The sequence below is a fragment of the Cervus canadensis genome, chromosome 11 (genome assembly GCF_019320065.1).
Source record: "Cervus canadensis isolate Bull #8, Minnesota chromosome 11, ASM1932006v1, whole genome shotgun sequence".
Lineage (NCBI taxonomy): Eukaryota > Metazoa > Chordata > Mammalia > Artiodactyla > Cervidae > Cervus > Cervus canadensis.
In genome coordinates this window covers 40,875,044-40,902,969 of record NC_057396.1, presented here as the reverse complement: position 1 = coordinate 40,902,969, position 27,926 = coordinate 40,875,044, and the positions used below count along the sequence as shown (strand labels likewise).

At 51.3% G+C, this 27,926-nt stretch overlaps 1 protein-coding gene across 3 annotated transcripts in view; it reads left to right on the top strand.

The window, feature by feature from the left end:
• The window catches only part of TUB (TUB bipartite transcription factor), an 89,094-nt gene that overhangs the window by 41,881 nt on the left and 19,287 nt on the right, over positions 1-27,926 (top strand). The window contains exon 1 of one of the 3 annotated variants that reach the window (XM_043481710.1): positions 21,679-21,993. The exons of 1 other annotated variant lie outside the window; for it this stretch is intronic. In XM_043481710.1, the coding sequence (XP_043337645.1) occupies positions 21,956-21,993 (38 nt within the window). In that variant the 5' untranslated portion in view covers positions 21,679-21,955. Of the gene's footprint in view, positions 1-21,678; positions 21,994-27,926 lie in introns of those variants that run through there. One more of the 3 variants, XM_043481713.1, reaches the window with a different exon arrangement.

Below are 27,926 nucleotides of genomic sequence, written 5' to 3'. Positions count from 1 at the left end.
GACTCTGCGTGGCTGTGGGTAATTTCAGCAGCTCAACTTACTCCCTCCTCCTGGCCAGTGGGTTGCCAGCCTCGACCATCAGTGCGCCCCCCCCCCTCCCGTGGGGGTCTGTGTGACACTGGCCCTTCCCCACAGCTTCTGGGGACAACACAGTGTGAGGTTGGTTGTGAAGCAGCAAAGGGCCTCCCTGGCCCTTGATGCTATCTGTCCACTGTCGCTATAAAGACAGAACAAAGATTCTCTGAACAGGATGGAAAACACCTGGGTTCTTCATAAAGTCTGGTCTCCATGATGATGCCCACTGAATGCTGGAGACCTCTGCTGGTTAAGACTTCCCCACCTCACCCAGCTGCCCCCAATGCCCCTCAAAGCTAGGCACTGTCAGCAAACTGGAGGGAGGCTGGACCTAGACCTGTGTGCAGGAGGGAGATGAGCGGGGGTCAGAGATGGGAGCAGAAATGTCCCTAACAGTGCCCCCTAGGGAAAACTCAGACCCTTCAAATCTGTGCGCCCTCACATCCCCGAGAAGCCCATGCCTGGCTTCCCTCTCTCCAGGCAGGGCCCCTGAGCTGTGGAAGGCCCCTGCCCACACCCTGGCTCTGGGATCCTGCCATGAGGTGGTCATCTGGGAGGGGCCAGGATTCATGCCTGTTTGCCCCTTGCTTCTTCAGCCCAAGCTCATGGCCCAGCATGCACCACCCTCCCATTGCTGGGAAAGTGGTACTGCCCCTGCCTCTACCTCCTAAGGCATCCAGATGCCCCAGACCAGGCCACACTGGGCCCCAGGATCCCAGCCTTGAAGACTGTGCCTTTGGGGAGCGCCAGAGTCCCCGGGTCTCCTGCTACCTTGGGAACAGTTTGGAGGAAGAGCTCAGCAGAAGTGGCCTCCTCCCTGTCACCCCCTCAGTGTCCTAGCTAGGGCTCAGAAGCTTGCTCCAGGACCCCTGGGATGAGCCCCCCACCCCCTCCTTATCCCTCCCCTGCTTTCTGGGTTCCCCAGGACCATGGAGGCCACTTCAGCAGTTGCCACTTGGCAGGGTGGTTGGATGCGGGCGGGGTGACGACTCTCGGTGTTTCTGACAACAGGCTGGGGGACTCAAGCACCAATGTGAAGCTGAAGAGAGTCGTGGAGACAGGGGGCATTGAGACCGAGTCTGCCCAGGCCACGCCCGTGGCCGGGGTGTGGCCCTGGGCCTGGGGAGGGTCACTGTTTGAGAGGAGGACGCAGCTTTATAAAATGACTCCGTAAGTATGGCCTGGGTGGGTGGGGCCATGGGCCCCTCTGCCCCACCCTGGGACGTGGGAGTGGACCAGGAGCAGCTGTAGCTGCTTGGGGCAGCCTGGATAGCCAGGGGGCTGCTGGTGTCAGCGACATGCGATGCTGCGGCCAAGGCAGGGGGTGGGGAACTAGTCTGTGGACAGCTAAGGAGCCTAGTTCCTATTTCAGGGGCCTGTGGAGGACCCTCTGAGGCATCCTAGGCTACTGTGCTAGGGCTTTCCCTTGAGGGTCGTGTGGGGGTGGGGAGGCTATGGTCTCTGCTGTGACTGCCGACTGCAAGCTGGCCTTTGGTCCAGATAAGAGCCACATGGACCCAGGAAGACAGGCCCGTGACTTCTTTCTTAGGCATGAGAGGCGCTAGGACAGTGATTTGCCTCATACAGGCCTTTGGAGAGTTTATACATGTTCCCAGGCCCTTTATACATGTTCCCAGGCCCTACCCCCACAGAGTTTTGGTTGGGGCCCAGGAATCTAGTTTTTGAAAGCCCCTCAGGTGATTCTGATGGAGCACTGTAGCTGGGTGAGGACTCATATCCCGGCCCAGTCCTACCATAGGCAGGCCACTGCCCACAGTGCCACCAGAAGATGCTCACGCTTTGACTCTTAGAGATGTTATGGTCACCCAGAATCTCACATGAAGGGTGGAAGACCTCTTCAGAACCTCTTCCTGAGGCCCAGAGGAGAAAGAATGGTGCATATGGTGGGCCCTTGAGGGAAAAAGACTAAGGGAAAGAAGGATGAAGCCTGAAAGAATGGGATTCCTGCATCTTAGTGGCTGGAGCCTCATGCCTAGGCTTGTGGTCCTCACACCCTGCTCAGGGCCCAAGGCACCCAGGTCCACACCAGCTCCTGCACTGCCCCCATCCAGTCCCGAGGGTGAGCCTGACTCCTTCAGCAGAGAAACTGGAGAATGGAGGTTCAAGAGAGGTTGTCTTGGAAGGCGAGCATGCCCAAGGATCATTACGGAATTTTTTGTCAGTAGAGTTCATTTTTTAGTTGTTTAATGTCTTTTGAAAAATGACCTTTAAAAGCTCTCCTGATTAACATGAAGGTTACTGACTTCACTGAATCAACGTGAAAGTAACACGAAGTAACTAACTGAATGTTTGCATGGTGGAGCTGGAGTCTGAGGTGCTGTGAGCTGGGTCACCTCCCATCTGGCCTGCCCCGGGCTGCACGTTCATTTCCCTGACCCCAGGCACGTCCACACCTCCTGGCTGCGGAGCCTCTAAGCTGCTCACTCGACCCAGTTTGCTGAGTCACTTCCCAAGGGCTGAACCTTTGGGCCCTTTCCAATTTCTTCCTATTATAAATATCACTGCTATGAATATCTCTGTACAAATTACTTTCTTAGTATTTTACTGGGAAGCAATCCCCGAGTGGAATCACTAGGTCAAAGGACATGCACAATTTTATAGTTCTTGTCACATATTACTAGATAGTTCTCTGGAAATATTGAATCCGTTTACCATGATACCGATTATGTGTGGCCAGTCTACACAGCCCTCCAGTAGTAAGGTTAATTGTTTTTATTTGCTTGGAGATGTTTTGGGTTTTTTTGTTTGTTTTTTATTTTTATTTATTTTTAAAATTTATTTTATTGAAGTATAATTCATTTACAATGCTGTGTTATTTTCTGCTGTACCACAGAGTGATTCAGTTTTATGTGTGTGTGTATATATATATATTCTTTCTCATATTCTTTTCCATTATGGTCTTTTGCAAGATATTGAACATAGTTCCCTGTGTTATACAGTAGGACCATGATGTTTATCTATTCTATGTATGATAGTTTGAATCTGCTAATCCCAGATTCCCAAACCATCCCTCCCCCACCCTCCCTCCTCGTTGGCATTCACAAGTCTGTTTTATTTTGTTTTGACTTTTCCTGTCTTGCCATATTGGTTAGGAATGGTGCTGTAAAGTTGTTCCCATATGTATTCCCATAATGACCGGTGGAGCTGGGCATTCTCTGAAGGACCCTACGTACCTGATAGGCAGGGATTATGGTGGGATCAGTCCTGAGTCAAAGAGCTAGACTAGGACTGAGAAATGGAAAATGTTGGTTTTCTAGACTTCATCTTTCTGCCCCCTGCGGTAGGGCACCTGGACCACAGTTCCACTTGCTCTGAGGCTGAGTGATGGGTGACTCATAGCTGCCTGCACCAGCTGTGGCCTTCTGGGTGCCTAGATTACCATGTTGTGCTTGTGGTTGTGGTCCTGGGGTTAAACTCTGGGCTTTGTAATCTACCTGCCTGTTGTTTGATCTCAACCACCACTGGGGAGCTACACCAGGAGTTTGTCCACTGCCTATCAAGCCAGGGCTTTGACTATGGCCAGTGAGGCCATCTGTGTAAGGCCAGGAACGTTTGTAAGATCTGGACTGCCATGCCTTGGCTGAGCTTCAGGCTTGACGAGTTTGGGACAGTCTTAGGGAGCCTTGACCCACAGCAAGGTCTAGCACTGCAGCCTGCAGATAATGTCGGGAGGGCTTGCCAGTGATGTAAGGGGCTCTCAAGACAGAGACTGTGAGGTTCGAGGGCATGAAACCCGGTGATGGCAACGGAGTGCTGTGGTCATTGTGGGCAGGGCCACAGGACACCCTGGGATCTCAGAGTGAACAGGCTGAAGTGAGGGAGGAGAATAAGTCCAAGCAGACCTGACTGGTGGGCAGCGGAAACTGGAGTGTGAGGCTGGCAGTCACAGTGTAAAGTGCTGAGAAAATCTGAGAACACAGAGTCACACATGGACATCCAAGGGTGTCCTGGGTAGGATGGAGTTACAGGGCAGTTTGTGAGCCAAGGGCGTCTAGGAGTTCCTGTACCAAGGGCCTGTCTGTGATGAAGCAGGATGCTGGGGGAGGGGAGGACACAGGGCCAGTGTGTGATACAGACAACAAGGGCCGGCCTCTTGGAGGGCAATTGGCAGAAGCTGGCCAGGGATCAGTGTTCCAGCACAGCACCTGAGTTTGGATCTACTGAGGGGAGGCCTGGCTCATGGACATGGGGCTGAGGCGGGGAAGCTGGGAGCTGTCCTGGGCTCTGGGTCCTCCGGCCTTTGGGCCGGAAGCGAATCTCCTTTCCCTCTCATTCCTGGCCTGATGCTCATGGACCCAGGGCTTGGATGGGGCTGGAGCAGGTGATCATGGACAGGGGAGACATGGCCCCAGGACCCCCAAATGGCAACTAGACAGAGCTGAGAAGTGGCTTGGTGCAGCAGAAATGCGGATTCAGATTCGGATAACCTGGTCTGATCCTGGTGCTGTGTGTTTCTGTGTCACCTTCATTTACCATCTCCCACCCTCAACTTCCTCTTCTGTAAAATGGGAATATTCATTATAGGGTGGTGGAATTACAGAGGAATTCAAAAGAATTGAATTAGAAAGGAAAGTGCTCAGCACAGACAGTTGTTGCTCAACAAATGCCGGTTTCCCTCCTTTTGCTTCTTTTAGCTTCTAGAGCAGGGCCCTGTGTGTCTCAGGTGGGCATCTGCCCTCAGCAGGAGGGCCCGGGGGGAGGGGCTGGGGGAGGGGAGGGGACAGCATGTGCGCTGGCAAAGCTCTGGAGCAGAGCTGGAACAAAACCTCAGCTTCTGGGTTAATCTGACCTGCAGGTTATGGTGAGTTTAGCCCAGTGGATTGTTAAATCCTGGCAAATTTCTGAGCCTCTGTTTCCTCATCTGAAAAATGGGTTTATTAACATCTCGAATCCAGAATCACATGAGGAGTCACAATGATACGTGGAAAGCACTCAAGTCACAATGATACGTGGAAAGCACTCACACCACTCATGCACATAGTAGGTCCATTCATATGTGAAGTGTGGCTTCTGTGACTGCTGACACCTCTGTAACCCCAGGGTCACAGAGGGAACAGAGTATATGCATGGTGGTTAGCGCTCCAGCTGGTGCTGTGGCTAATTGTGGCTAATGTATTGTCCTAGAGTTGGCTGAGGAGGGAGGACGCAGCTGGATGCTGCCTTGAGGCTCTGGGACCTGTGGGGCTCCAGGGTCCTGCCAGGGGCAGAACAGGCCCTCAGCAGTTCTCTCTCACACCCGGTGCTCCCAGAGTGGCAGAGCCAGCAGGTCTGATCAGGATTGGGCTGAGGTCTTGCCTGGCACGGCACGGAACCGCCTTTCCCCTGCAGGAGCATCACCAGAGGCAGGCAGCATAGTGAAGAAGGGAGTCAGGAGGGGCCCAGCATGGGGTCAGGATGGGAGCGGGCAGGCAGTTCTGTGCAGTCCAGAGAGAGCTGGGTTCAGTCCCTGGATGGGCCAGCTGCCTGTGCCCAAGCTCTGATCCCGGGCTTGGTCCATTATTGTGCACAGGGGACCAGGGGATGGACTGTTCTTTGGAGGCAGGAGGACCATGTAGAGGATCCAGACATCTGGGGAGAGTCAGGCTGAAGCTGCTTCGGGCTTCCTCCAGGATCCCCCTGCCCCCCGCTCTGGGCACCACAGCCCTGGAGCAAGAGGATTCCAGGGTCCTGAATCCCAGGCTGTCACCTGCAAGTTGGAGATCCAGGGCAAATCTAGCCTATGTGACTGTATCCCTTTCTGGAAAATGTGCTCGGTTGTCAGGTGCTGTGCTTGTAGCCTGAATCAGACATGATCCCTGGGTTTGGAGTCCTTGGTCTAGGAACTAGCCTGTAAGTTACACCAGTAATAACTGCGGGTGTTTGGGGACTTCAGCAGTGGTTACAGAAGCGCGGAAGGGGTGTGAAGCCCCTGCACAGGCCCCGCCCCTTCCAGGTGTGCAGCCCCTGCTCCTGGCAAATGGCCCTCAGTCCCTTTCCCCCCAGGACACCCCTGGACCTGCCAGGATCCTCTGGGTAACCTGTGCAGCCCATCACCTCTCTGCAGCACACACACACTCACACATGCACAGAGCCATCACTGCGTAAAGATAGGACCTCTCCCTGTCTCTGTCGCTGCCCTTCATCCTGAACCTCTCACTCCGGCAGCTCCACTCTGATTTCCTGATCTGATTTCTCTGTTCTCCCAGTGTCTGGCTGCATAAGATACTGGTTTGTCGACGGCCTTACCCCACCAGTCTTACACTAACCAGGTCCTGCATCTCTGGCTCGCACCTCTGCCTCCCCCTTCCTCCAGCAAGATCTAGGAACTGTCCCTCTTGATGGGGCACTTGGGAGTCAGTGCGATGGGGTGGTTGATGGGCTGTCCTTTCCCAGTTTCCCATCCTGTTCAGCCAGTGTCAAGGAGTCACAAATTCTCAGGTTTGGACCCTGTCTCTGCTCCTTCCTAGCTGTGTGAACTCGGGCAAATTGCTTTACCTTTGAAACCTGTTTCCTGGTCAATGGGAACACTGATAGTACCTCCCTTGTAGGGCTTCCGTAAAAACTCATTGAGACCCCGTAGATGCAGTTTTTAGCACCAGTGCCTCTCACATAGTAGATGTTTAATAAACATTAGCTTCTGTTATTACCTTGTGGCTAAGAAAATATATGGAGTAGATAGGAACGATTACTTATATACCCAGCAAAGAAATATTGATCTTCTTTGTTCCAGCACTGCCCTAGGTAATGGGGATAAACTGGGGAGCAAAGCAGAGGAAATCCCTGCCCTGGGAGCTTTCGCTCTGATGGTTTTCACCCCCACAAAATCCCGCTGTTGGGTCAGCCTCTTCTCTGCCTCTTCCCCTGGGGCAGCCTCTCTGCCCTCTCTCCCTCAGCCTCCTCCCTCAAGACTCCCTGAACTCATCTCCTGGCCCATCCTCTGTGTATGCTCTTCCACTTACCCAAAATGTGTGTCCTACAGACATGCAAACCTAGCATATCTGAATTGGAACTCACATGTCCAACCCCCCTCCCACACCTCTTCTCCCACTGTGTTTCCTGTAGGGATCCCTGCCCCACCTCCAGCTATTCCTCCATCATCTTCATTGTCATCATCACTTCTCATGGAGCACTTACTATGTCAGGCACTATTCCAAAGGCTTTCATTTATTAAATCACTTAATCTCCCGAAATCCCTAAGAAATAGTTGCAATTGTTTGCAGATAAGAAGACTGAAGCCAAAGTGGTTACATGAATAGTTCAGAGTTCCATGACTCTAAATGGCAGAGCCAGGATTATTAGCCAAAAAAAAAAAAAAAACAACAAAAAAAACCCAAAATAAAAAATACTCCAGACACAAAAGCTTGAGGCAGCCTGGCCTCAGAAGCTATCTCCAAAGGCTCTGCTTTCCCTCCGGTTGTGCGCCCTGCCTGGAGCCCTTTCTCAGTGGGCTGACCTCAGCTGTGCCACTCACCCTGGTCTCCTTCTCAGCCAGAGGCCAGGCCCCTCTCTTCTGGGCTTTTGAGGAGCCCACTCACCTGTATCTCTGCCTCCCTCTTGCTTCACCCCAGACCTTGCTCTAAGGGCTGCCTGTGATCTCCCTTACAAGCAGGACCATGTGTCTCCCCAACTTCCTGTTGCTGCTAAGAGATTCAAGACCTCAGCCTGGCCCCGAATAACCTCCCCATTCATTCCATACACCACCCACCCACCCCAGTGCTCTCCTGCCTCCCGTGTCTCCCTCACTCCTTTTCATTAAACCTCTCTCCAGCCTTGAGTGGTGCCTCTGCTGCAAAGCTCTGCCCGACCCTTGGCCAGACTCTCCTGCCCACCCCTGTGCCCCCACAGCGCTGGACCCCACTGGTCCAGACCTTCATTCTGCTCGGGATGATCACTTGCTGTGTCTGTGTTCACCGGCGTGCTCCAGTGCCCTGTGATTCTCAGAGGCTGGCACCGTCTTACTCATCTCTGGGTGCCAGAGACTAACAGGGCTCGCGGCAGAGGGAGTCTCAATGCTCAGATGAACAGAGCCAACCTCCAGAGTCACTCAGCAGTTTGGGTCAGGAAAGGTCTGAGGGTCTTTGTTTTTTTCCCATCACGTCCTGCAATAGAAACCAGAGATGGGGGATGATTCCCCAGATTGTCAATCCCAGAAGAAGGGCGGAGCTGGAAGGGCCAGTGGAGCTCATCTGTGTTAATCCTTTATTTTTGAATTGTTGGACTGAGGCCCAGAAAGGGGAAGACCCAGTCCCAGGCCACTCATCAGTGAGAAGTTGTGGCTAGAATTCAGATCCCAGCGTACTTCCTGCTTTGCTGAACTGTTAGATTTTTTTTTTCTTTGCTCTTTCTCTACATAAACTGCCTGCTGTGGTAACCCCAATTTCTTCCACTGAAAATCAGCCAAAATCTCAAGGCTCTGGAGTGTTTCCCTCTCCTCTTGCAGATAACCCCATGTACACTTCATTTTATACAGTTGTCATCACAATTTTGCATTCCTATTTTCTTATTTAGTACTTTTTGGGTGATATTTCAGTTCTTATAGAAAATGGGGTATGTTTCTGGGTTGCTGGTCTTTGTCCACTGAAATTTCATGTTGGATTCCTATCTATCAGTGTGCTGTTCCAGTTGGTGTTGCTTTATAATATATTTCAACATCTAGTGGGACTGGTCCTCCTCTCATTAGCCATCATTATCAGAATTTTCTTTGCTTTTCTTACTTACTTTTCTTTTCCTCCAGATAATTTTTACCTGGGTTATCTAGAGGAATGAAGGGCAGGAAAATAGTTTATCCCAGGCTACCCTAATCTTGGGCATCAACACAGGTCAGTTGAATTGTGCGCTCAACTCCCGGCTCTGAAAATGAAAAAGAGGCCCATTGATTGGGTGAAATAGGCAAAAAGGGAAGTGGTAACACCAACTCCCCTTGCCACTGCCCCTCACCTACCGTCCTGGGAGGCAGCGCGGGATGGCCGCACAGTGACAGATGTGCTCCCTCAGGGTGGGTGTAGCTGGTGCTGGTGATCACTCTGCACTATGGGTTTGCCTGAGGCCAGGAGCCCATTGGCAGCTTCCTGTGTAGGGTGTGGAGTCGGGGGAGCAGGCCCAGCCCACGCATCCTCTGAACCTGCACCGCCAGCCCTGCAGCCTTCCCACCTCCTCAGCGGGGTCCCAGTCTGTCTGCGCCCTTAGCTCTCTGTGCTCTGGTGCCGGAGTCTGCCTCTCACTGCCCACTCTCACTGCCCACTCTCTCAAACTTGATACCTCAGAACTAACACCTCACCTCTTATTAGCCCAGTTACCCTTCAAAACACTTGAGGTACAGAATGGACACCTAATTTTATCACTGACCCAACTGCTTTGTAAGACAAAATTTAGGAACCCTCTTTGTTAAAAAAATTTTCATCTTATGTTGGAATATAGTTGATTTATAATGCTGTATTCACTTCAGGTGTATAGCAAAGTGATTCAGTTATATATATATACATATATCTATTCTTTTTCAGGTTCTTTTGCCATGTAGGTTATTACAAAATGTTGAGAAGAGTTCCCTGGGCTCTACAGGAGATCCTTGTTGATAACCTGTTTTTAGGAACACTGCTGATTGGCACTAGTCAGCAAGGCAAAGCGACTGCTTTGCCTTTCTTGTCTTGGAAGCCTGGTTCACAGACCATCTTGGCCTGTGTCCTCCTTTCCTCAGGTCATCACCTAAGGGAATCTTAAGAAATCACTGTACATTATCAAGTTTCAAAATTCCCTTCAATTTTTGCTTTGAATTAAGTGAAGTCTAATTTAGGAAAAATTACTATCTTTAAAATACTCTTCTTATCAGGTAGGAATATATTAGGAATCTCCATTCAAGTTCTTTTTATAAATCTCAACTATATTGCATAAGTTTCTTCATATGGATCACAAATAAGTTTCATTAATATTATTTTAAAACACATAATCTTTCCATTGTAGATGAGAGATCTTTCAAGCTGTAAATGATTATTATTTTATAATAATAATAGAAATGTTGACTATTTTCTTTTCATCTTTTTATGTGGTGACTTTATTGAACTTTCTGATTCTAGAGATTTTCTCATTTATCCATTTTAGTTTTCTTAAGAACCCAGTACAGAGTGCCATTTGCAGTAATGGAAATTATTACAGGTTTGACCCCTGGGTTGATCCCATTTGCCACAATGTAAATTATGACTCTACTTTCTAGTATAGTAGACTAACAACTATTATAGGCTAATATATAGTCTAATATAGTAGACTAATGACTGAAGAAGAACTAAAGAGCCTCTTGATGAAAGTGAAAGAGGAGAGTGAAAAAGTTGGTTTAAAACTCAACATTCAGAAAACTAAGATCATGACATCTGGTCCTATCACTTCATGGCAAATAGATGGGGAAACAAAACAGTGGCAGACTTTATTTTGGGGGGCTCCAAAATAACTGCAGATGATGACTGCAGCCATGAAATTAAAAGATGCTTGCTCCTTGGAATAAAAGCTATGACCAACCTAGACAGCATATTAAAAAGCAGAGACATTACTTTGCCAACAAAGGTCCATCTAGTCAAAGCTATGGTTTTTCCAGTAGTCATGTATGGATGTGAGAGTTGAACTATAAAGAAAGCTGAGCGCCAAAGAATTGATGCTTTTGAACTGTGGTGTTGGAGAAGACTCTTGAGAATCCCTTGGACTGCAAGGAGATCAAACCAGTTAATCCTAAAGGAGATCAGTACCGAATATTCATTGGAAGGACTGATGCTGAAGCTGAAGCTCCAGTACTTTGGCAACCTGATGCGAAGAATTTACTCACTAGAAAAGACCCTGATGCTGGGAACAATTGAAGGTGGGAGAAGGGGATGACAGAGGATGAAATGGTTGAATGGCTTCACCCACTCTATGGACATGAGTTTGAACAAGCTCCAGGAGTTGGTGATAGACAGGGAAGCCTGCTGTGCTGCAGTCCATGCGGTCACAAAGAGTTGAACACGACTGAGTGACTGAACTGAACTGAATGACTGTTCCTCAATGTTGCCTTCAGGAACTTTTAAAAATTGAGGTAGTTTGTTTGGCTCCATCCCAACTAAACCACCACCCTAGGTCTCAGCAATAGAGCCTTGAATTAGAAGCAGGGAGGGTGGGGAGTAGATTCTAGACCTAAGAGACAGCCTCTGCTGAGGTTGGGAGAGTGTGAGCCTGGCTTGTCAGAAAGCAGACCAGTATGACTGGAGAATGGAAACTTGATCGGTTGTATGGACAGTTAAATGTTTTTTTTTTTTTTTGGTCTGCAAGCCCGGGAAGTCAGTGAAGGATTTAACGCAGCAGGTGCAATGGTAGATTTGCATTGTGGAGAGATCACTCTCGGTGCCATGTGAGAACAGACTGCAGGAGAGCCAGAGGGAAAGGGGGTGCAGCGCCTTATGTAACAGCAGCTAACTCATACATCTCCTTACAACATGCCAGGCGCTGTTCCGAGTGGTTTCTGTATATTAACTATTAAGTCTCCAAGTACACAGAGAGTTTGTGGCGAGCCTGGTTTGAAGCCACAGATCTGGCTCCAGAGTGGACACCTGAGGCATACATGGTGACCCCATGTACCTCGGATGAAGTAGCATGGACCAGGGTGGTGGCATTGGAAATGGTGAGAAGATTGATGGAGGGGAACAATGGAAGAGATACTTAGGAGTTAATAGCCACAGGACCTGGTGGATTTCATGTGGTAGGGTGGTGGGAGGAAATATCATGGTGCTAGTTTTTCCTATGTACTTGTGGTCATTTGGAATTTTTGTGGGACTTGTCTACTTTTCTACTGAGTTATTTGTACATGCTTATCACCGCTACTCATTTTCTGGGGAAGGAAGGAATTCAGATCCATTGCCAGGGTGCATTCTGCATCTCCCATGTGTCTTCTGGGTGTGCGGCCAGGTGAGGGATGGCCTCTGCTCATTATACTTTTGCTTAAGGGTGTGAGAGCGAAGTGAACCTGCTCTGAGTGTTCCCTACTCACCCCTCCCAGGGCATTTAGAGTGGGAGGTGAGAAATGTGCATCTTTTTCATGTAAATTGTCAGATGGGACCCTGGATACTGGAACTCCAGTGATATTGGGGGCCTTAGACATTATCTAATCCAGTCCCCTCATCTTACAGATTGGTACATAGAGGCCAGGAAAACTGGGAAGAGATTTGTCGATGGTTATGAAAGGAGGCCGGGGATTTAGATTCAGGTCTCCCAACATCCAAGACATTAAAAGTATCTTTGGATGAGCGAGGATGTCAGCCAACAGCGTCAGCAAGTGTCCAGTCACCTGCTCTGGTGGGGATCCCCTGGAAGACTCTACTGTGTGTGAGAGCCAAGAAGTGGGATGGGGCAAAGTAAAAAACAGGTTGGGTTGAGCCAGAGAAATGGGTACCCATCACCCATGAAAACCAGACAGGCTGAGGTGTTAGTATGCAGAGGTGGGACCAGCAGGGAGGCCTGTGGGATTTTGGATCAGGTGTTACAAGAAGCTGGGGAAGAGTGGAGGGTGACATAAGCTAGAGGAACACGTAACACCTCTCCGAACTCTGCCTGCTTGGGAGAGGAGAACTTTGAAGCCCATTCTGAGGGCCAGCCCAGCTTGCCCATCTCCAAGGAGATCCCAGAAGTAGTGATGAGTATGAGGGCCTGGACAGGGCCAGCTGGCCTGAGAAAAATCAAGCCAAAATCCAGGGCCTCGTCCTGCTGAGCCCGGCCCCTCATTCCCTGCCACCTGCCCCGTGCCAGCCTTAAGGCCATGGAAGGGGCTGGCTCTGCAGCAGCAGGGAGATGGTGCCTGCAGCAGAGATGTGAAGGAGGGTGGCCTGGGAGGAGGACTGAGAATCAGGGAGAGAGATGCAGAGAGGCTGGAAGCAGCCTGGAGTTGGAGAAAGGCATAGGTGGGTTCTGCCCCCCCAGCCCCACCAGCCCTGGGCACTCTCTCACTGAGGAAGTCTAGAAGGAGCTGCCCAGAGCTCGGAGATGCTGAGGTGGAACGGCTCTCTCCTCCCCGCAGAGCCCAGGCAGGGCAGCAGCCACTGGGACTGCCTGTTCTCATCCTCCTCTGAGATGGGCCCACGCCCCAAAGCCCAGGCTTCCGCCAAGGCGAGTAAATCCTTGCTGTTGTGACCACCCATAGAGCTTATGCTTCCTTTCGTGTAATAGCTCCTCAGGGTTGCTGTGAGCAATCAATGAGATAATACAGGTAATGCTCAGCACAGTGCTGGCTCCACACCAGGGCTCAATAAGTGGAAGCTCTAATTGCTATGTGTTGTCACATCTCCGTGGTGCTTTGGAACACAGTGATCGCAGGTTCACATTCCTTCTCTGCGTTCAGTCTCACACACCCAATGTAGTAGGCAAGATGCGCATTGTCCCCACATAACAGATGAGACTGAGGTGAGCCCTGCAAGTGGTGCTTGGCTACCCGTGAGTTAGCAGCACAGAGAAGACAAGAATTCAGTTCACGTGTGGTGTGTTTTCATTGCTGTGTGTTTCTTTTATAAAACGCAAGACTTTTATCCTTATTTCAGAGTTGAACAAATTCTAATCACCTTCTTTTGTCTCCTAACAGCCCTGCTGTAAAGAGTTAAAATATCAGAGAAATGTGTAGCGCTGGAAGGTAGCCTTGGAGAACATCCCACCCCCTGAATTTCTGGAGGCACAGAAAGGCAACATACTCACTCAAAGCCACACAGCATATTGACACCAAAGCCAGGACTGGGATTCTGGGTCTGGTGTTCTTTCTTCTATACCTGCTGCCTCTATAGATCTTGGGGACTTTACTCTCCATTTCAGAGATGGGAAAACTGAGCCAGAAATGTAGAACAGCTTCATTCCAATCCCATGGCTTTTTCCTTAGAGGACACTGCTTCTTCAGTGACCTAGTAGCTTTAGAATCTGATTAGAATTTGTTATTTATGAACCATTAGCAGCAAAAGAGAAGGGCCTTGGAGCAAAAAGATGGTATGTTAGGGGTAATAAACTTTGCCAATAGTTTAAATTGCATTTCAGGGTCTGATTCCTCTTGCTAGAGAAATGGGTTAGCAAATTCAGAGTAGGGTTGTTTAAAATGCATCTCACATTTTAAATAACCATGGTTTTCTTAGATGAGGGGGGAAAAAAAACAGGTCAAAACCGCAAACTCATAGGTTTTCTGAAAGGTTACAAAATAAAATGTTCTTTGCTGGAGGATATAAAGGCAGTGGCTCTCTGTTTGACAAAGCAGAGAGCTCTGCTAGATAAATCTTGCATTATGAACAAATGAGAATGTGCTCCCTCTCTTCCTGATCAGCTTAATTCATTGTTGTTTATCTGCAAATTCAGTAACACTGATAAAATAAACCCCTCCTGCAGGCTGAGCAGGGGCCTGGGCCCTCCTCCTCAGAACCTTTTCCTATTTCTAACCTCAGCCCCTGCTCCTTGGATGCCCTGTGTGAAAGTGGGCAGAGACTCTGTGCCTTGGCTCTGGGTCCCCCAGCCACACCCCACCCAGGTCTGGGTCCTCAGAGCAGAAGATGCTCAGCAGATCCTCAAGGCGGAGCTGGTAAACTGAGCCAAGGGCAGGTATTAAGCATCCTTCCCACACTTCCCCACCCCCTCCAAGATAAATCATTTAATACCTGGCTCAAAACTGCAAGGATTTTTAATGCCCACGTGGACTGGAGGGCGGCCACCTGGGTGCCATCTTGGTAACAGATCATACTGCATAGGACGATTAAGGATATTTCAGTTGTACAGCTTTAAGAATATTACTTATTAATTCACTAAACCCGTTGTGTACCAAGTGTTCATTTACTGTCTGTCTCCCCAGCCACACTGGCAGGGTGCTGTCTATGCTATGGAGGGGTCAACAGGAGAGCTAAGGAACCAAAAGCTAGAGTTAAGAGGAAGCCAGCACCTGGAAGGTAGTCCTAGGGTGGCTTTGCTGATGGACTAGGCTGTGTCTTTCTCACCCTGGGCAACTTTTTCTGAGACCATGTGTGCATATTGCCAGTGTGGAGCTTCTTTGTAGGATATTATACTTTCCTACAATATTGTATCTTACCTCATAAACCTGTTCCTCTGTTACATTCCTCCTAAAAGATACTTAGAGATCCATCCTGTGAATGTAGACTCATTGATCTAACCAAGTCCCAAATGACACACATTTTGTTACCCCACACCCGTCCCCCCCAATTCCTGCCAATTTCCCCCATAGAAATAAAGTTGGGATGACTATCTCTGTACATAAACTTTGGCTCCAGTGCGTGTTTCTCTTGGCTGAATTTCTAGGACAGGAATTAGTGAGTCAAAGGGCTAAGCCTTATCACTAGGTTTTCTCTAAATGATAGCCATTGAGCTGTGGGCTCTAGAACTCTGTGCTGCCTGAGTTTGAACTCTTTCACTTGTTATCTGTGGGCCTTTCAGCAGGTTATGTAACCTCCGGTTTCTTCATCTGCAGAATGGGGATAATAATAGTACCTACCTCATAGTGTTGTTGTGAGGATTAGATGAGAGAAACCATGTGTAGCTGTTGGGTTGAATAGGCATGACTCATGAGATGGAATCATAAAGCCAACTTTATTTTTGTCTCCCATGGTCGCTTTAATTTTATTCTTCGAGGCTGTTTTCCCCCCAAAACCTAAAGGTAAGTCCCATGACTTTTCTGGCCATTTCCAGGTAACCAAAGGTTGTCCAGTCAGTCATTAATATGTTCTATCTATTGTGATTAAAACAATCTTTGAACTCCAGAGTAACATCAGCTTCTCTGTCCACCCCAGCTTGCTTCAGGCTAGGTCTTGTAGGCGAGGGTTCACTCAGCAGTTCTGACCCTCTCCAGGGTCCAAGATGAAGGTACAAAGTGGGGAGAGAGGAGAGGAAAGTTCTCCCTGACTGATATGATAATTCTGATAAGCTGGTGTCACACTCTCTGGGCTATCTCTCTATGTGGGGTGTTTTAGTGGATTCTTGGCGATCATTCCATCACTGGGGTGTCTCCCCAAGTACAGCTCCTTTGAGGTGGCTGGTGCTTCCGCTCTATGACTCACCCTATGGACCCATTCTCAGGCCTTGGGAAGGTAGCTGGACTCACCCCCTCCCCCAATGTGGCCTCCCTTAACAAGGGGGCCCTCTGGCCTGGGATCTAAGACAATCACACTTGTTCCTTGTGCTGGGGCCCACACTGTATCCATCACCCCACTAACCTGAGAGCACAGGCTGACCCTGGGGCAGCAGCACCCTCTCAGCCATCAGGGCAGGTGTGACTCAGATGCCCCAGCACTGTGGCCCCATACTGGGCTTCCCTAGTGGCTCAGATGGTCAAGAATTTGCCTGCAACACAGGAGACCCAGGTTCAATTCCTGGGTTGGGGAGATTCCCTGAAGGAGGAACACCCACTCCAGTGTTCTTGCCTGGAGAATCCCATGGTCAGAGGAGCCTGGTGGACTACAGTCCATGGGATTGCAAAGAGTTGGACACTAAGCTCTCATAGGGGTTTCCATCAAGCTCTACCCTTCAGGTTGGAGATGAAGGACATAGTACTCTCCACCCTTGCTACTTAGGGCTCACTGGACCCTGGGGGCTCTCCCTAAAATTCCTGTTGAACCTCCCAACAGCCATTTTTTTTTTCAGCCTGTTTTATTTTATATGTATCAGAGATGTGCCAGCTAATGATACAGCCTCTTTTCCATGTCACATTTGGTGGTGTCCCACCTCACCCTGGAATGTGATATCTATTACCTCAGAGCCTCAACTACATAGTTCCATTTCATCACCCTTTTGCTTTTATGAAACACACAGAGGGTGCCCAGCATAGAGATAGTCTATAAACACATAGAGGGTGCCCACAAATGATAGTCATGTCCGACAGTCTTATAAGCACTCATTTACACTGACTTCCTCACCATTACATTTGGTTTTCTTCCTATTACTTTGTTTTATACTTTCTGAGTTTTGTGTTTCCTTTAGACTATAATCATTTTTTTCTTTTTTTGGCCGCACTGTGCAGCATGTGGGATCCTAGTTCCCCAATCAGTAACGGAACCTGCATTCTTTGTCTTGGCAGCACAGAGGCTCAACCACTAGACCACCAGGGAAGTCCCTAGACTGTGATCATTTCTGTTGTTCTGAATATTTTTTTTTTGTTATTCTCTTCTGCAGTGATTTGGAAAATAGACATATTGCTTTTAATTCTATGAGTGGTTACTCTACATTTTTTTCACAGACATCAGTAAGCCCGTTTCTCTCACTTTAATAATGCGTAATGGAGCAGTGGTCTCTGTATATTCTGCAGTTTGAATGGGAATTTCAGAGGGCTTCTCTGGCTGCCCACACATGTGCTGCCGTCTTGCCATGATGTCTGCCCCACGGCTTTGCAAAGCACTGGTCGCTGGTGTAGGGCCTCTTGTCTCTGCCCTGGACTTCCCCATCCACCATCTAGCAGGTTTCAGTACCTCTGGGCTTCCCTCTCTTTATCCTCCATCTTGTTCCCAATTCTCTCTTTCTAAAAGGTACACGTGGGCAGGTTGTTGTCATTGTTGTTCAGCTGCACCCCAGTCATGTCCAACTCTCTGCAACACTGTGGACTGCAGCACGCCAGGCTTCCCTGTCCCTCACCACCTCCCAAAGTTTGCCCAAGTTCATGTCCATTGCATTGGTGATACCATCCAGCCATCTCATCCTCTGACACCCCCTTCTCTTCCTGTCTTCAATCTTTCCCAGCATCAGGGACTTTTCCAATGAGTCTGCTGTTTGCATCAGGTGGCCAAAATACCAGAGCTTCAGCATTAGTCCTTCCAGTGAGTATTCAGGGTTGATTTCCCTTAAGATTGACTGGTTTGATCTCCTTGCTGTCCGTGGGACTCTCAGGAGTCTTCTCTAGCAGCACAGTTGGAAGGCATCGATTCTTTGGTGCTCTGCCTTCTGTGGTCCAGCTCACAACTGTATATGACCACTGGGAAGACCATAGCCTTTGACTGCATGGACCTCTGTTGGCAGAGTGATGTCTCTGCTTTTCAACACACTGTCTAGATTTGTCATCACTTTCTTGCAGAGAAGCAGTCGTCTTCTGATTTCATGGCTACAGTCACCGTCCACAGTGATTGGATTACCCTTGGCTTAAAACCCATTAGTGGTTCCCCATTGGCTATAGGATAAAATCCAAGCCCACCAGTCAGGTGCTCTGAGGGCCATGTGATCTGGTCCTACCTTAACTTTTAGGCCATTTTGCCACACCAAACCACTCACCTACACGCTACCACATTAGGTGATTTGCACTTAGATTTTCACATGCGTTGGTCACAGATTCTCATATCCCTGCCTTTGCTCATGTCATCCTCTCTGTCTAGAATGCCCTTTGGTAAAAGAGCCCAGAACCATGCCAAGCCAGTCATAGACTCTCAGGAATTGTTAAACGTCACCCATTCCTTCCTCATCTGTCTATCAAAACCCTCCTGGGGACTTCCATTCCTGACAAAAACAAAAACTTGCCTCATCCATCAAGGCCCAATTCAACTGTCATCCTTTCTTATTCTCAGGGAAGGCTTATCCTAACCTGACGTCCCTCCCTTCAGAATCATTGGCTGCTCCCAGCACTTTGTACACCTGGGCTGTGGTAGCGGCACATTGGTGCTTTTTGTCTCTCCTGCCAGACTGAAAGCTTCCTGAGAGCAGGGTTGAGCCTGACACCTGCTGAATTGCTGCGAGGACCCTTGAGCCCAGTTGGGTCGAGTTGATGTTTGGTCGATTGCACTGTCTTCCTCAGAATACAAGGTTTCTGTGCCAAGCTATGAGTCTGGGAGGACACCTTGGGACTTGGTGCCCAATCTGGATCAGTGTTCATTTATTCTTCATATCCTTTTGCTTCCAAAATTGACGCAAGGTGGCCCACACTCAGACTGTTAAATTAGGAACAGAAAATTTATGATTCCACATGGAAGTAGCAAGGTGCCAGCATGCTCACCTTCTTCCTTAAGTGAATGAGCCTTACTGAGGGGAACTTGCGCTGGGGTCCAGGTGGGTGGCAGCTGGTGAAGGTCTGCTGCAGGTTGTTTCTGTCCCCGGGTATTCTTTCTCTCCCTTGACAAACCATGACCATGTTTGAAAATGCCTAACATGCCATGAGGAGAATTTAAATTCACAGCAAATACCTCATCTTTGAGGAATGGGACAGGTGGTGAGGGAGGCGTGTGGGTTGCTCTGTTTCAGTAGAGGTACCCTTGTTCCTGGGCTAAATTTAAAAAGCTTAGGTACTTCTTCAAGGGTCACCGTACAGCACAGCTGTATTTTAACCACAGCTTAGCACAATATTCTTCTCATGCCTTTCTGGAGTGGTTTTTTAGTAGAAGCCAAGGGCATACGCTTAAAATGTCAACCAGGGACGTCATCTGAGCAGCAAAACCCATCACCAGTTCTGAATTGAGTGTGAAACTCACACACCCCTGTAGAACTCACAGAAGTACATGCTTAGATCCTCCTCATGCATACACATAAGCATCTCAACTAAGAAATGTTCTTGTGCAGGCTCATTCTGATTGCAGGGACACCTTACACACACATGTGCACACACACACTCATGCATACATGGCACACAGCCCCTCTGGCTCCCCCACATCCCATGGGTGCACACAGCCTTCACAGAAAGAGACATGGAGAACTGTTTTATTTCTGCACCTCACTCTGCCTCCCTTAGGACAGAACTTAAAAGTGTCTACTTAATAGATTCAATTACTCCAGGCTCCTGAGACCTTCCAACTTGATTCTGATTGCTTTAAGGTGTCAGATAATTTGGGAAAAAAGGAGGAAAGTAGCCTCAAGTCTTGAAGAGGCAGTCTTCTCAGCTCATCTCTGAAGTGGTTGGTAGCTGCTGATGGTCTGGAGGGTGGTACTCACCTCTTGCAGTGTTCTGTCCACAGGTCCTGACAGACAGAGGCCTGGGGTAGTGATTTGCTGTGCTGCCTTGGTCTCCAGGGCAGGGACCAGCCCCTTTCTGCAGCCCTTCTTAGGAACCTTAGGAGTGAAAGCACAGGCCCAGGCCAAGGGTCCCAGCAGACAAGGAAACCGCCCTACCTTCTGCCCCCTGCACCCTACTCTGGGGTGAATTTTTTTTTTTTTTTTTTGTCTGCTCCCTGTTCTCATTGACAGTGATAGCTCTTGGAGGTTGATAAATAATCAGAGGTCACAGCCTTTGGCTAGCGTTGATGCTGCACTAGACAGAGATGGATCTGACTGCCCTGTGCGCCAGAAGCCTGAAGAGGGAGGCGGCGTGCATATGTCTCTGTGTGTGTGTGTGTGTGTGTGTGTGTGTGTGTGTGTGTGTGTGTGCGCGCGCGCGCACTGCAAGAACTGTGATAGGCAGGAGGAAGCTAAGGACAAGGGCTGTGGGCACTGGTGTGTGGATCCTGGCTTCACCACTGGCCAGGTGTGTGACTTCGGGCAAGATCTGTCTTCTTGATGCCTGTTTCTTCTGCTATAAAATGGGTATAAGAGCACCTACCACTGTGTGGTTGTGAGAATTACACGAATTCTATAGCTGGCACCTGATGCTAAGCAAACGCGCCCCCCGCCCCCCGCCCCTCCGCTCCGCCAAGATCCTGGTTACTGTTTTTATAGTGGGGGGAGTCCTGGGTTGGGGGCTCCTGGTTGTGGACCCATGGGCGGCAGGAGGGGCCCTCCTATATGGGAGGACAGCGGGCTGCCCTCCCACGCTCTCGCCATTAGCCAGGCAGTCACGGACACGCCCCTGGCCTGGCTGGGGGATGGCGCTGCGGAATCCAGGATGCACGTGAGGACACCCACCTGCAGTGTGGAGACCCCCTCCGCGATCCCCGGGTCTCCCCCAGCTTCAGCCAGCCCTGCTGTGGATTGGCTGCCTTTCACCTCAACACGCTTTGAACTCGGTGCTCGTCACAGCCAGGACCACTTCAGTGCTCAGAGACTGTAAGGTTATCTTTGTTGAGAGGTTTTGCCTCCGTTTAAGTGTAGTCCTTAGGGCTTTGAAAGACAGAGATGCTGGGTCCTTTTCAGCTCCATCTCTGGCAGCTTTCTGTCTTTGGACATCTTAGCCTTCCCGAGGCTTTATTCTTTGGGAAACAGCAGCAACTACTTGCCTCTCAAGGCTGCTGTGGAGATTAAGTAATATAAAAATTAAGGGCTAAGGATGCACTAGACCATGCTCGGGACCTGAAGGTTCCCTTGGACCTCTTTCCGTCTTTGGGGGCATCATTCCTTTCCTACACAACTGGATCCCACCCCCTACTTCTCCCTCTCCCTCACCCCATTTAAGCAAGGGTTTCCCATCCCTTAGCGGAGATAGTTCAGGTAGGTAGGTAGGTGTTCCAATTATCCCCGTTTCACAGAAGGAGAAACTGAGGCTTGGAGGTCGGGGACCCGACCAGTGGTAGCGCCTCTATTCACCCAATGTGGGCGCAGGCGCTCTCACTTGCGCGGAGCCAGGGGACCCGCGCTTTCTGCGAGGGGCCGGGGGCGTTTGGGACGCCGGAGCCGGTCTGGGGGTGGGGTCTCCGCCGGGGGCGGGGCGGAGCGAGGGGGGAGGGAGCGGGCCGCCGCTGCCACGCCGAGGCCCGGCCCCCGGCGCGGGCCCCAGCCCCTCTGGCGGCGGGGGGCGGTGCGGGCGACTTCTCCCGCCTCCACGCGCGCGCACGCCCGTGGCGGCCCCGCGCACTCAGCCGCTTCGCCCATCGCGCCGCGCAAGCAGTCGTTCTCCGAACCCGCGGCCGGGGCCCTGGCGTGTAGCGCGGGCCTCGGCGGGGCCCAGCGCCCCGGCCCGGGAGGATGCGGCCCTGGGCGGCCCGGGAGCTGAGCAGGGCCCCCGCGCCGGCCCTCAAGGGCCCCGGCCTTCCGAGCCGCAGCTGCCGCCCCGCCCCCGAGAGACATGACTTCCAAGCCGCATTCCGACTGGATTCCCTACAGGTACGCGGGCGCCGGCCCCCATCTTCACTTCCCCCACGGGGCGCGGGTCTAGCTCACCACCCTTCAATGCTGAAGGCTCGGGGCAGGGTCGAGGGTGCTGGGTCGGGATGCCCACCACTCCGAACTCCGGGAGCAGGGCTGGTTGCGAATGCAGGGCTGGGGCGCAGGACAGCTGTACCCTCCCCAACTGGCCCTACCCTAGGGGCGGGGGTTGGAGGAGCTGGGCCTTCCTACCCCAACTTTGGGCGCCCCAGTGAACCCGCCTGCTCTGCCCTCCCCACTTATAGGCCGGGGTTGCTGGAAGAGGCCAGTGCTCTGGGCCTGTATGGGCCTTGTTGGGGCGGGCAGCGCCATGTGGTTGTCTGGGGAGGGAGTTAACCGTGCTGAGCCCCCTCCTAGGCCCAGCATACTGGTCACACACCAGTATAGCCGCGTGCACACACATACGTCTGCAGACAGGCACCCATAGGACGTCCACTGGACCAAAGACGCTCCTGCTGGTCGGTTCACACGCTCAAAGAGCGTGAATTCCTGGAGACAGTCATTCTGAACCTAAAGCACAGGCTTCTTCTATATTCATGCACCATGTATTGCTGCGCGCGTGTGCACACACACACACTCACTGATTCTCAGGCTTTCACAGGTGCACTCCTGCCTATCTGTACACACACACATCCTGTATTTGGGGGAATACCTGCCTCCCACTACCCAGACACAAGTACCACTGGTATCTATCAAAGACACAGAAATCCACTTAATCCACTAACTGGTTTAAACACTTGGATACAAACCAACTCAGTACATGAGAACTGCCTTCACATGCACAAGAGAACAAACCTAGGAACCCCGGGCACACTCAGGGAAGCATGGCCTGCCTGTGTTCCCCGATGCTGTGGTCTGTCCCAGGGACAGTTGAGTGTTCACGCCTGTGTGAAGGTTGGTAGGGTGGGAGGGGGGAATCTCTGGGGCTTGCACAGGTGCAGGCCTTTCCCCATCCACTCTACTCCATTCTCTCCATTACCACTGGAAAAGAGCTCATCGCCATGGCAGCGCCAGATCCTTGGTCACCCATTGGCTCCTTGGTTGCCATGGGCTACGGGGCTATCTCCAGGCCTCCCCTGAGAGGCATGTGTGTAAAAGGGGTGCTGGACTTCTAAGGTCCACTATGTTCTTGCCAGCCTAGGTGCACATGCTTGTGGCTGGCAGGCACAGACTCCAGACCTGCCTGTAACACAGCCTGCTCTTAGAGACCTGATTCCAGTCACTGATAGAAAATAATTCTGACAGGGCTCTTCGATGAGTCTGTCCAGACAGCATCCAAAATGGAAATCAGCTGAAACTGCCTGAGGCTTGTTAAAAGCAGATCCTGCTACAAACAAGCACCCGTCACTGGCCTGAGACTTCACAGTTTTCTCTTTGAGAATTGTTGTGGTCTCTAATCTCAGCTTCTTTGGGGGCTTCAGGGCTTCCCAAGTTAGAATTTGTGGGTATCCCTCCCACCAATACACACACATCAACCCAGGATTTCCTGTGGACATATGCAGTCACACTGCAGTCTCATATAGACCAGGAGACAGTCCCATCAGGGGACTGGGGCTCTGTACTCAGAAGGGTTGTCACTCCACACAGGGCATCTTGGCTGGGGGTACAAGTATTTTCTGGAGCATCCTGGCCTTCTTGACACCTGTATGCTGAGGACTTTCTAGAAGACACTGCAACCCACAGAGTATCATTAACCTCTTCTAACCACCCAGCAGAGATGCCTGGGCAGTACCTGTGAGATAGAGGCCGTGAGTGCTGTGAAAGTACCTGCCCAGGTGCTGATGGCAGGGTGTTGGCCACAGACTGATTTACGAGGAAGGGAGAAAAGGGGAAGCACATGGAGCTGGGATGTGATGGCGTGTTTAGGATCCGCAGGCTGGGGACCAGACCAGATCATGGTTCAGGGGAGCCTCTCCCAGGAGCCAAGAACCACAGCAGCTTGTGAAGGGAGCGCTCAGGCCTTAGAGAAAGTCATCTTCATCCTGGGGAGGTGAGCCTGCCTCTGGGGGAGAGGGCACTAGGGAGGTGGGGCTATCTCCCGGAGATGCTTAGTCTTCCCACGAGTCCCAGGCACTGGCATCCTGCAGAGAGGGATTTGGCACTTGCCCCAGCCCAGGCCCAACCACCCCATCCCCTCATTCCTTTCCTGAGCCCACACACTCCATCTGGAGCACAGAATCCTGCCACCCTGAAGCCCAGCCCCGAGGAACATCTTGGCCCCCTTGTGGCCCCGCCGTCCCATCGCTCTGCCACCCTGCTTTCTTGTTCTGTGGCAGGGAGGGTAGGTGTCTAGCTGGGGTTGGGCTGGAGTTAGAAGTTGTCGGTCTCTCCCGCCTTGCTGGGGTCTTTCTGAGCCTTTGTGAGCCTAGGAAAGCACTGGACTTGGGTGTAGACTTCCAGAATGAGGAGATATGGCTCAGAGGAGCAGATGCAAATTGCCTTTTGCACTAACAGGGCTGCTGATCACAGCCACAGCCACATGCCTGCCTGATCACAGAGGAAACTGGGGCAGAAGATCGTGAGGTGATGCACTTTGGAGATGAGGAGGAGGGGCGAGTGTGCACGTGCTTTGGTGTGAGGTTTCCCTTGTGTCACAGCATGTCGGAACTGGAAGGTATCATCTGGCTTGGGGACCAGAGGTGGGTCGATATCTTGTTAGCTCTCCTGGTGGGGGTTCTGCTGCCTCAGTGGTGGTTTGCACCTGCATCGCCCGGACCTGGCTCATTTTCTTTGAAGCTGTGACAGCTGGTGATAATCTTCTTAAGGGTAATTGTGACTCAATTTGTAATGATCATGGATTAACCTCACATTCTGACTTAGAAGGGAGTCATTTAGTTTATAAAGTGTAACAACTGTTATAACTTTTTGGTTTTTTTACCCCCATATTATTACTACTACTGACTTCTATCTGCCATTCTTCCTTCACCTGTGTTCTTGAGTGTTTACTGTCCCTGGTTCATGATTTTACGTCTTATGGGCTGAAGGAGGAGCAGCGAGAGTCAGGAAAGCCTGCTGCCCGCAGGTGTATTGGAGGAAGGGAGTGATGACCAGCCCTGTCCTCTGTGCTCTATCTGTGCCGTCCTGTGGCCACCGCCTGGCGTCTCCTTCACCGGCCGTGAACTCCTGGAGAGAGGGGAGTGCACCTGAAGAGCAACCATGTGCCTGGCATGACCCTGCATGGACACGGTGCCCACCGCTTTGAATCAAAGTGGCATTCCCAAGTAGACTGTAGGACTTCCTGGCTTTCCTGGCCCCGCAACTGGCTTCTCAGCACGCCTGAGGGCTGCAGTACTCTCCCCTCACAGTGGGGCTTCCTGAGTGCTACTGGCTAAGCACAGTTCTAGGTCAGAGAAGAATTTCAGGCAAGAAGGGCCCTCACAGACTGCCCAGTCTTCTGTGTGAACGCTCCCCTCAGCATGCCTGCCAGCAGCCTCACTTCCGATGGACGAGACCGTTAGAAAACTCTCCCTTAGGGTGAGCCTACTCCTGTCTCTGGGTTTCCCCTCCTCTTGTTCTGTGTGTTAGTCGCTCAGTCATGTCCAGCTCTTTGCGACCCCATGAACTGTAGCCCCTCGGGCTCCTCTTGTCCATGCAGGCAAGAATACTGGCGTGGTTAGCCATTCCCGTCTCCAGGGGATCTTCCTGACCCAGGGATCGAACGCAGGTCTCCTGCATTGCATTACTCTGTGAGCCACCAAGGAAGCCCTTCCCCTCCTTTTGGCCCTCATTAAGATCCTCCTGCTACTGCACTTCTCACTGCTTCCTGGGGAGAGGAATGACTGCTCATTAGGCGAGGCTCCTCACTCGCTCAGTTCTGCCTCAGGTGCCCGGACTCTGGCCCGCTGCTTTGCCTCTGGCCGCAGGAGGGAAGGGCAGACCCTCTGCCCGTAGTCCCACAGGCACTGTCTCTCCTCTCCCACCCCTAGTGTCTTTGGGAAGTCTTCCTGCCGCTGCCCGGGGTGGAGGGAGCAGGAGCACAAAGCTGACAAATGATTCAGGGGGCAGGGAGCCTGTGGATGCGCTCAGATTGGTCTCTGCCCTCCTCCACCTCCTGGAGCCGCAGGCAGGGTCCTGGCTGTGGCCTGTCCAGATGTCCAGCATCGAGCAGAGTGAGGCTGTTATTTCCTCACAGTGGACCTCTGCCCTCCAGCCCTTACCACCCCCAGGGGATGGCTTTGATACTGACCGCTCCCCTCAAGGCCTCTGTGAGCAAAACTGCAGTCTTTCATCAGGCTGATGTCAAGCCCTGTCTTCTGCATTCTGCCTGTGTGGGAAGACGGGGTGTTTGGGGACCCACCTGTAAGATTGGACCACTTCCTGTTAGGCTTCTAGGGTCTTCTGAATGCACACTCTCTTAGTGAACAGTATTTCTTCTACTTTGTTTCACCTGTAAGTCTGCTCAGAGGCCTGCCTTGTGTCAGGTCATCGAAAAACCTGCTAACCAAGAGAAGCATGATGCTCTTAATAGAAGCTTCCTTTGATGATGACATGACCGATTGTTGCCAAAACCTTTATCCATCGGACTGACCTAGCACACCACTTACGTGGCTTCGTCCTACCCACATGGTGGTGTCACTGGTCCCTGCAGCTGCATGCAGAGGCCTGGCTGTACTGTCCTCCCGTCTTGTCTGACAGGCCCGAGGACATGTGCCCTGACTTACCAGCATACTTGGCCTTGCTCCTAATGGTCACATCCTGTCTAGATATTCAGTTGACCCCTTCCACAGTCTTGCCTGGGGCCACCCTGTTCTGCACACTATATTTTCCCGCATCTGAACAGAAGACTGTGCTTGCATGCTTCCAGCCTTAGAGCAACTTCTCAGTTTCTTTTTTGTTCTTTAGAGATCACAAGCTCTGACTCCTGGTCTCTACTTGCATGGCAGAGCATTAGAATCACATGTGTCGTTGGCTTTGAAAAAGAAAAGTGTGAGGTGGGGGATTGATTCTGGGGCAACTTCCCCAGCAGGTCTGAACTATCAAGTCAGGGCTGAGTGCCCCCAGCAGTTGGGACTCACCTGGTAAGTTTGGGAGCCGGTGGCTGGCATGGAGAAGCCTCATCCTGGGAGGGTGAGCTCTTGTGAGCAGTGTGGCCCTCTCGCTTCTGGGGTTGCCTCCACCGTGTTGCCCACAATGTCCCAAGCAGCCACTGGGCAACAGAAGCCACAGGTCTGGACGTGCTGGGGAGTGGGGAGGTTCCAGCATTGGGCACAGAGTTCACAGCCAAGCAGGTGGTCTTTCCTCCCCGGACAACACACTTGCCTGACTGCCAGAGTCCAGCAGGGGCAGGCCCCGCTGTGACCGAGCGGGAGGAAAGGGAGCAGGGGGCAGGGAGTGGGCACAGAGACTGAGTCTGCTCCGAGGTTGACCTGGCCTCTGGTCGGCTCTGTGGATTAGCTGGAGAATGGAGGTGGGGTCTAACGAGAGGGGGGACCTGGGTTCCTAGCGATGTTAGCCAAGTCTGGCTTTTCCAGCCCCTGGAAGAAGTGTCCCTGACCCTTGCTGTCATGCACGGTTCGCTCTCAGATATCTGTCCGGCAGCTTTGAAGAAGCCGGGGGATGTGGAGGGGCCGTCTCCTGGGAGGTGAGGGGGTCACTTGATTGGCCTTGGGCAGAGCAGATGGATGGATGGACACTGCAGACCAGGTTTCTCTGGCCTTCACGAGCCAGGGGCCAGTGCTTCCCCCGGCCTCTCTGGTGACCATCGTGAAGGAGCCGCCGGGGTCAGCTGGAAGACCCATCCATCAGTGCCCTGTCTCCTGTCCGAGTCTCCTGGCGGGGCTGCAGCTGGCAGCCTGGGCTTGGCAGTGATTCCATGATTGGAGCCCGAGTCATTAAAAGGCCATTACTGTCTCCTTTCATGGTTATCGTTTAGTGCTGTCTAGAATAGAGGC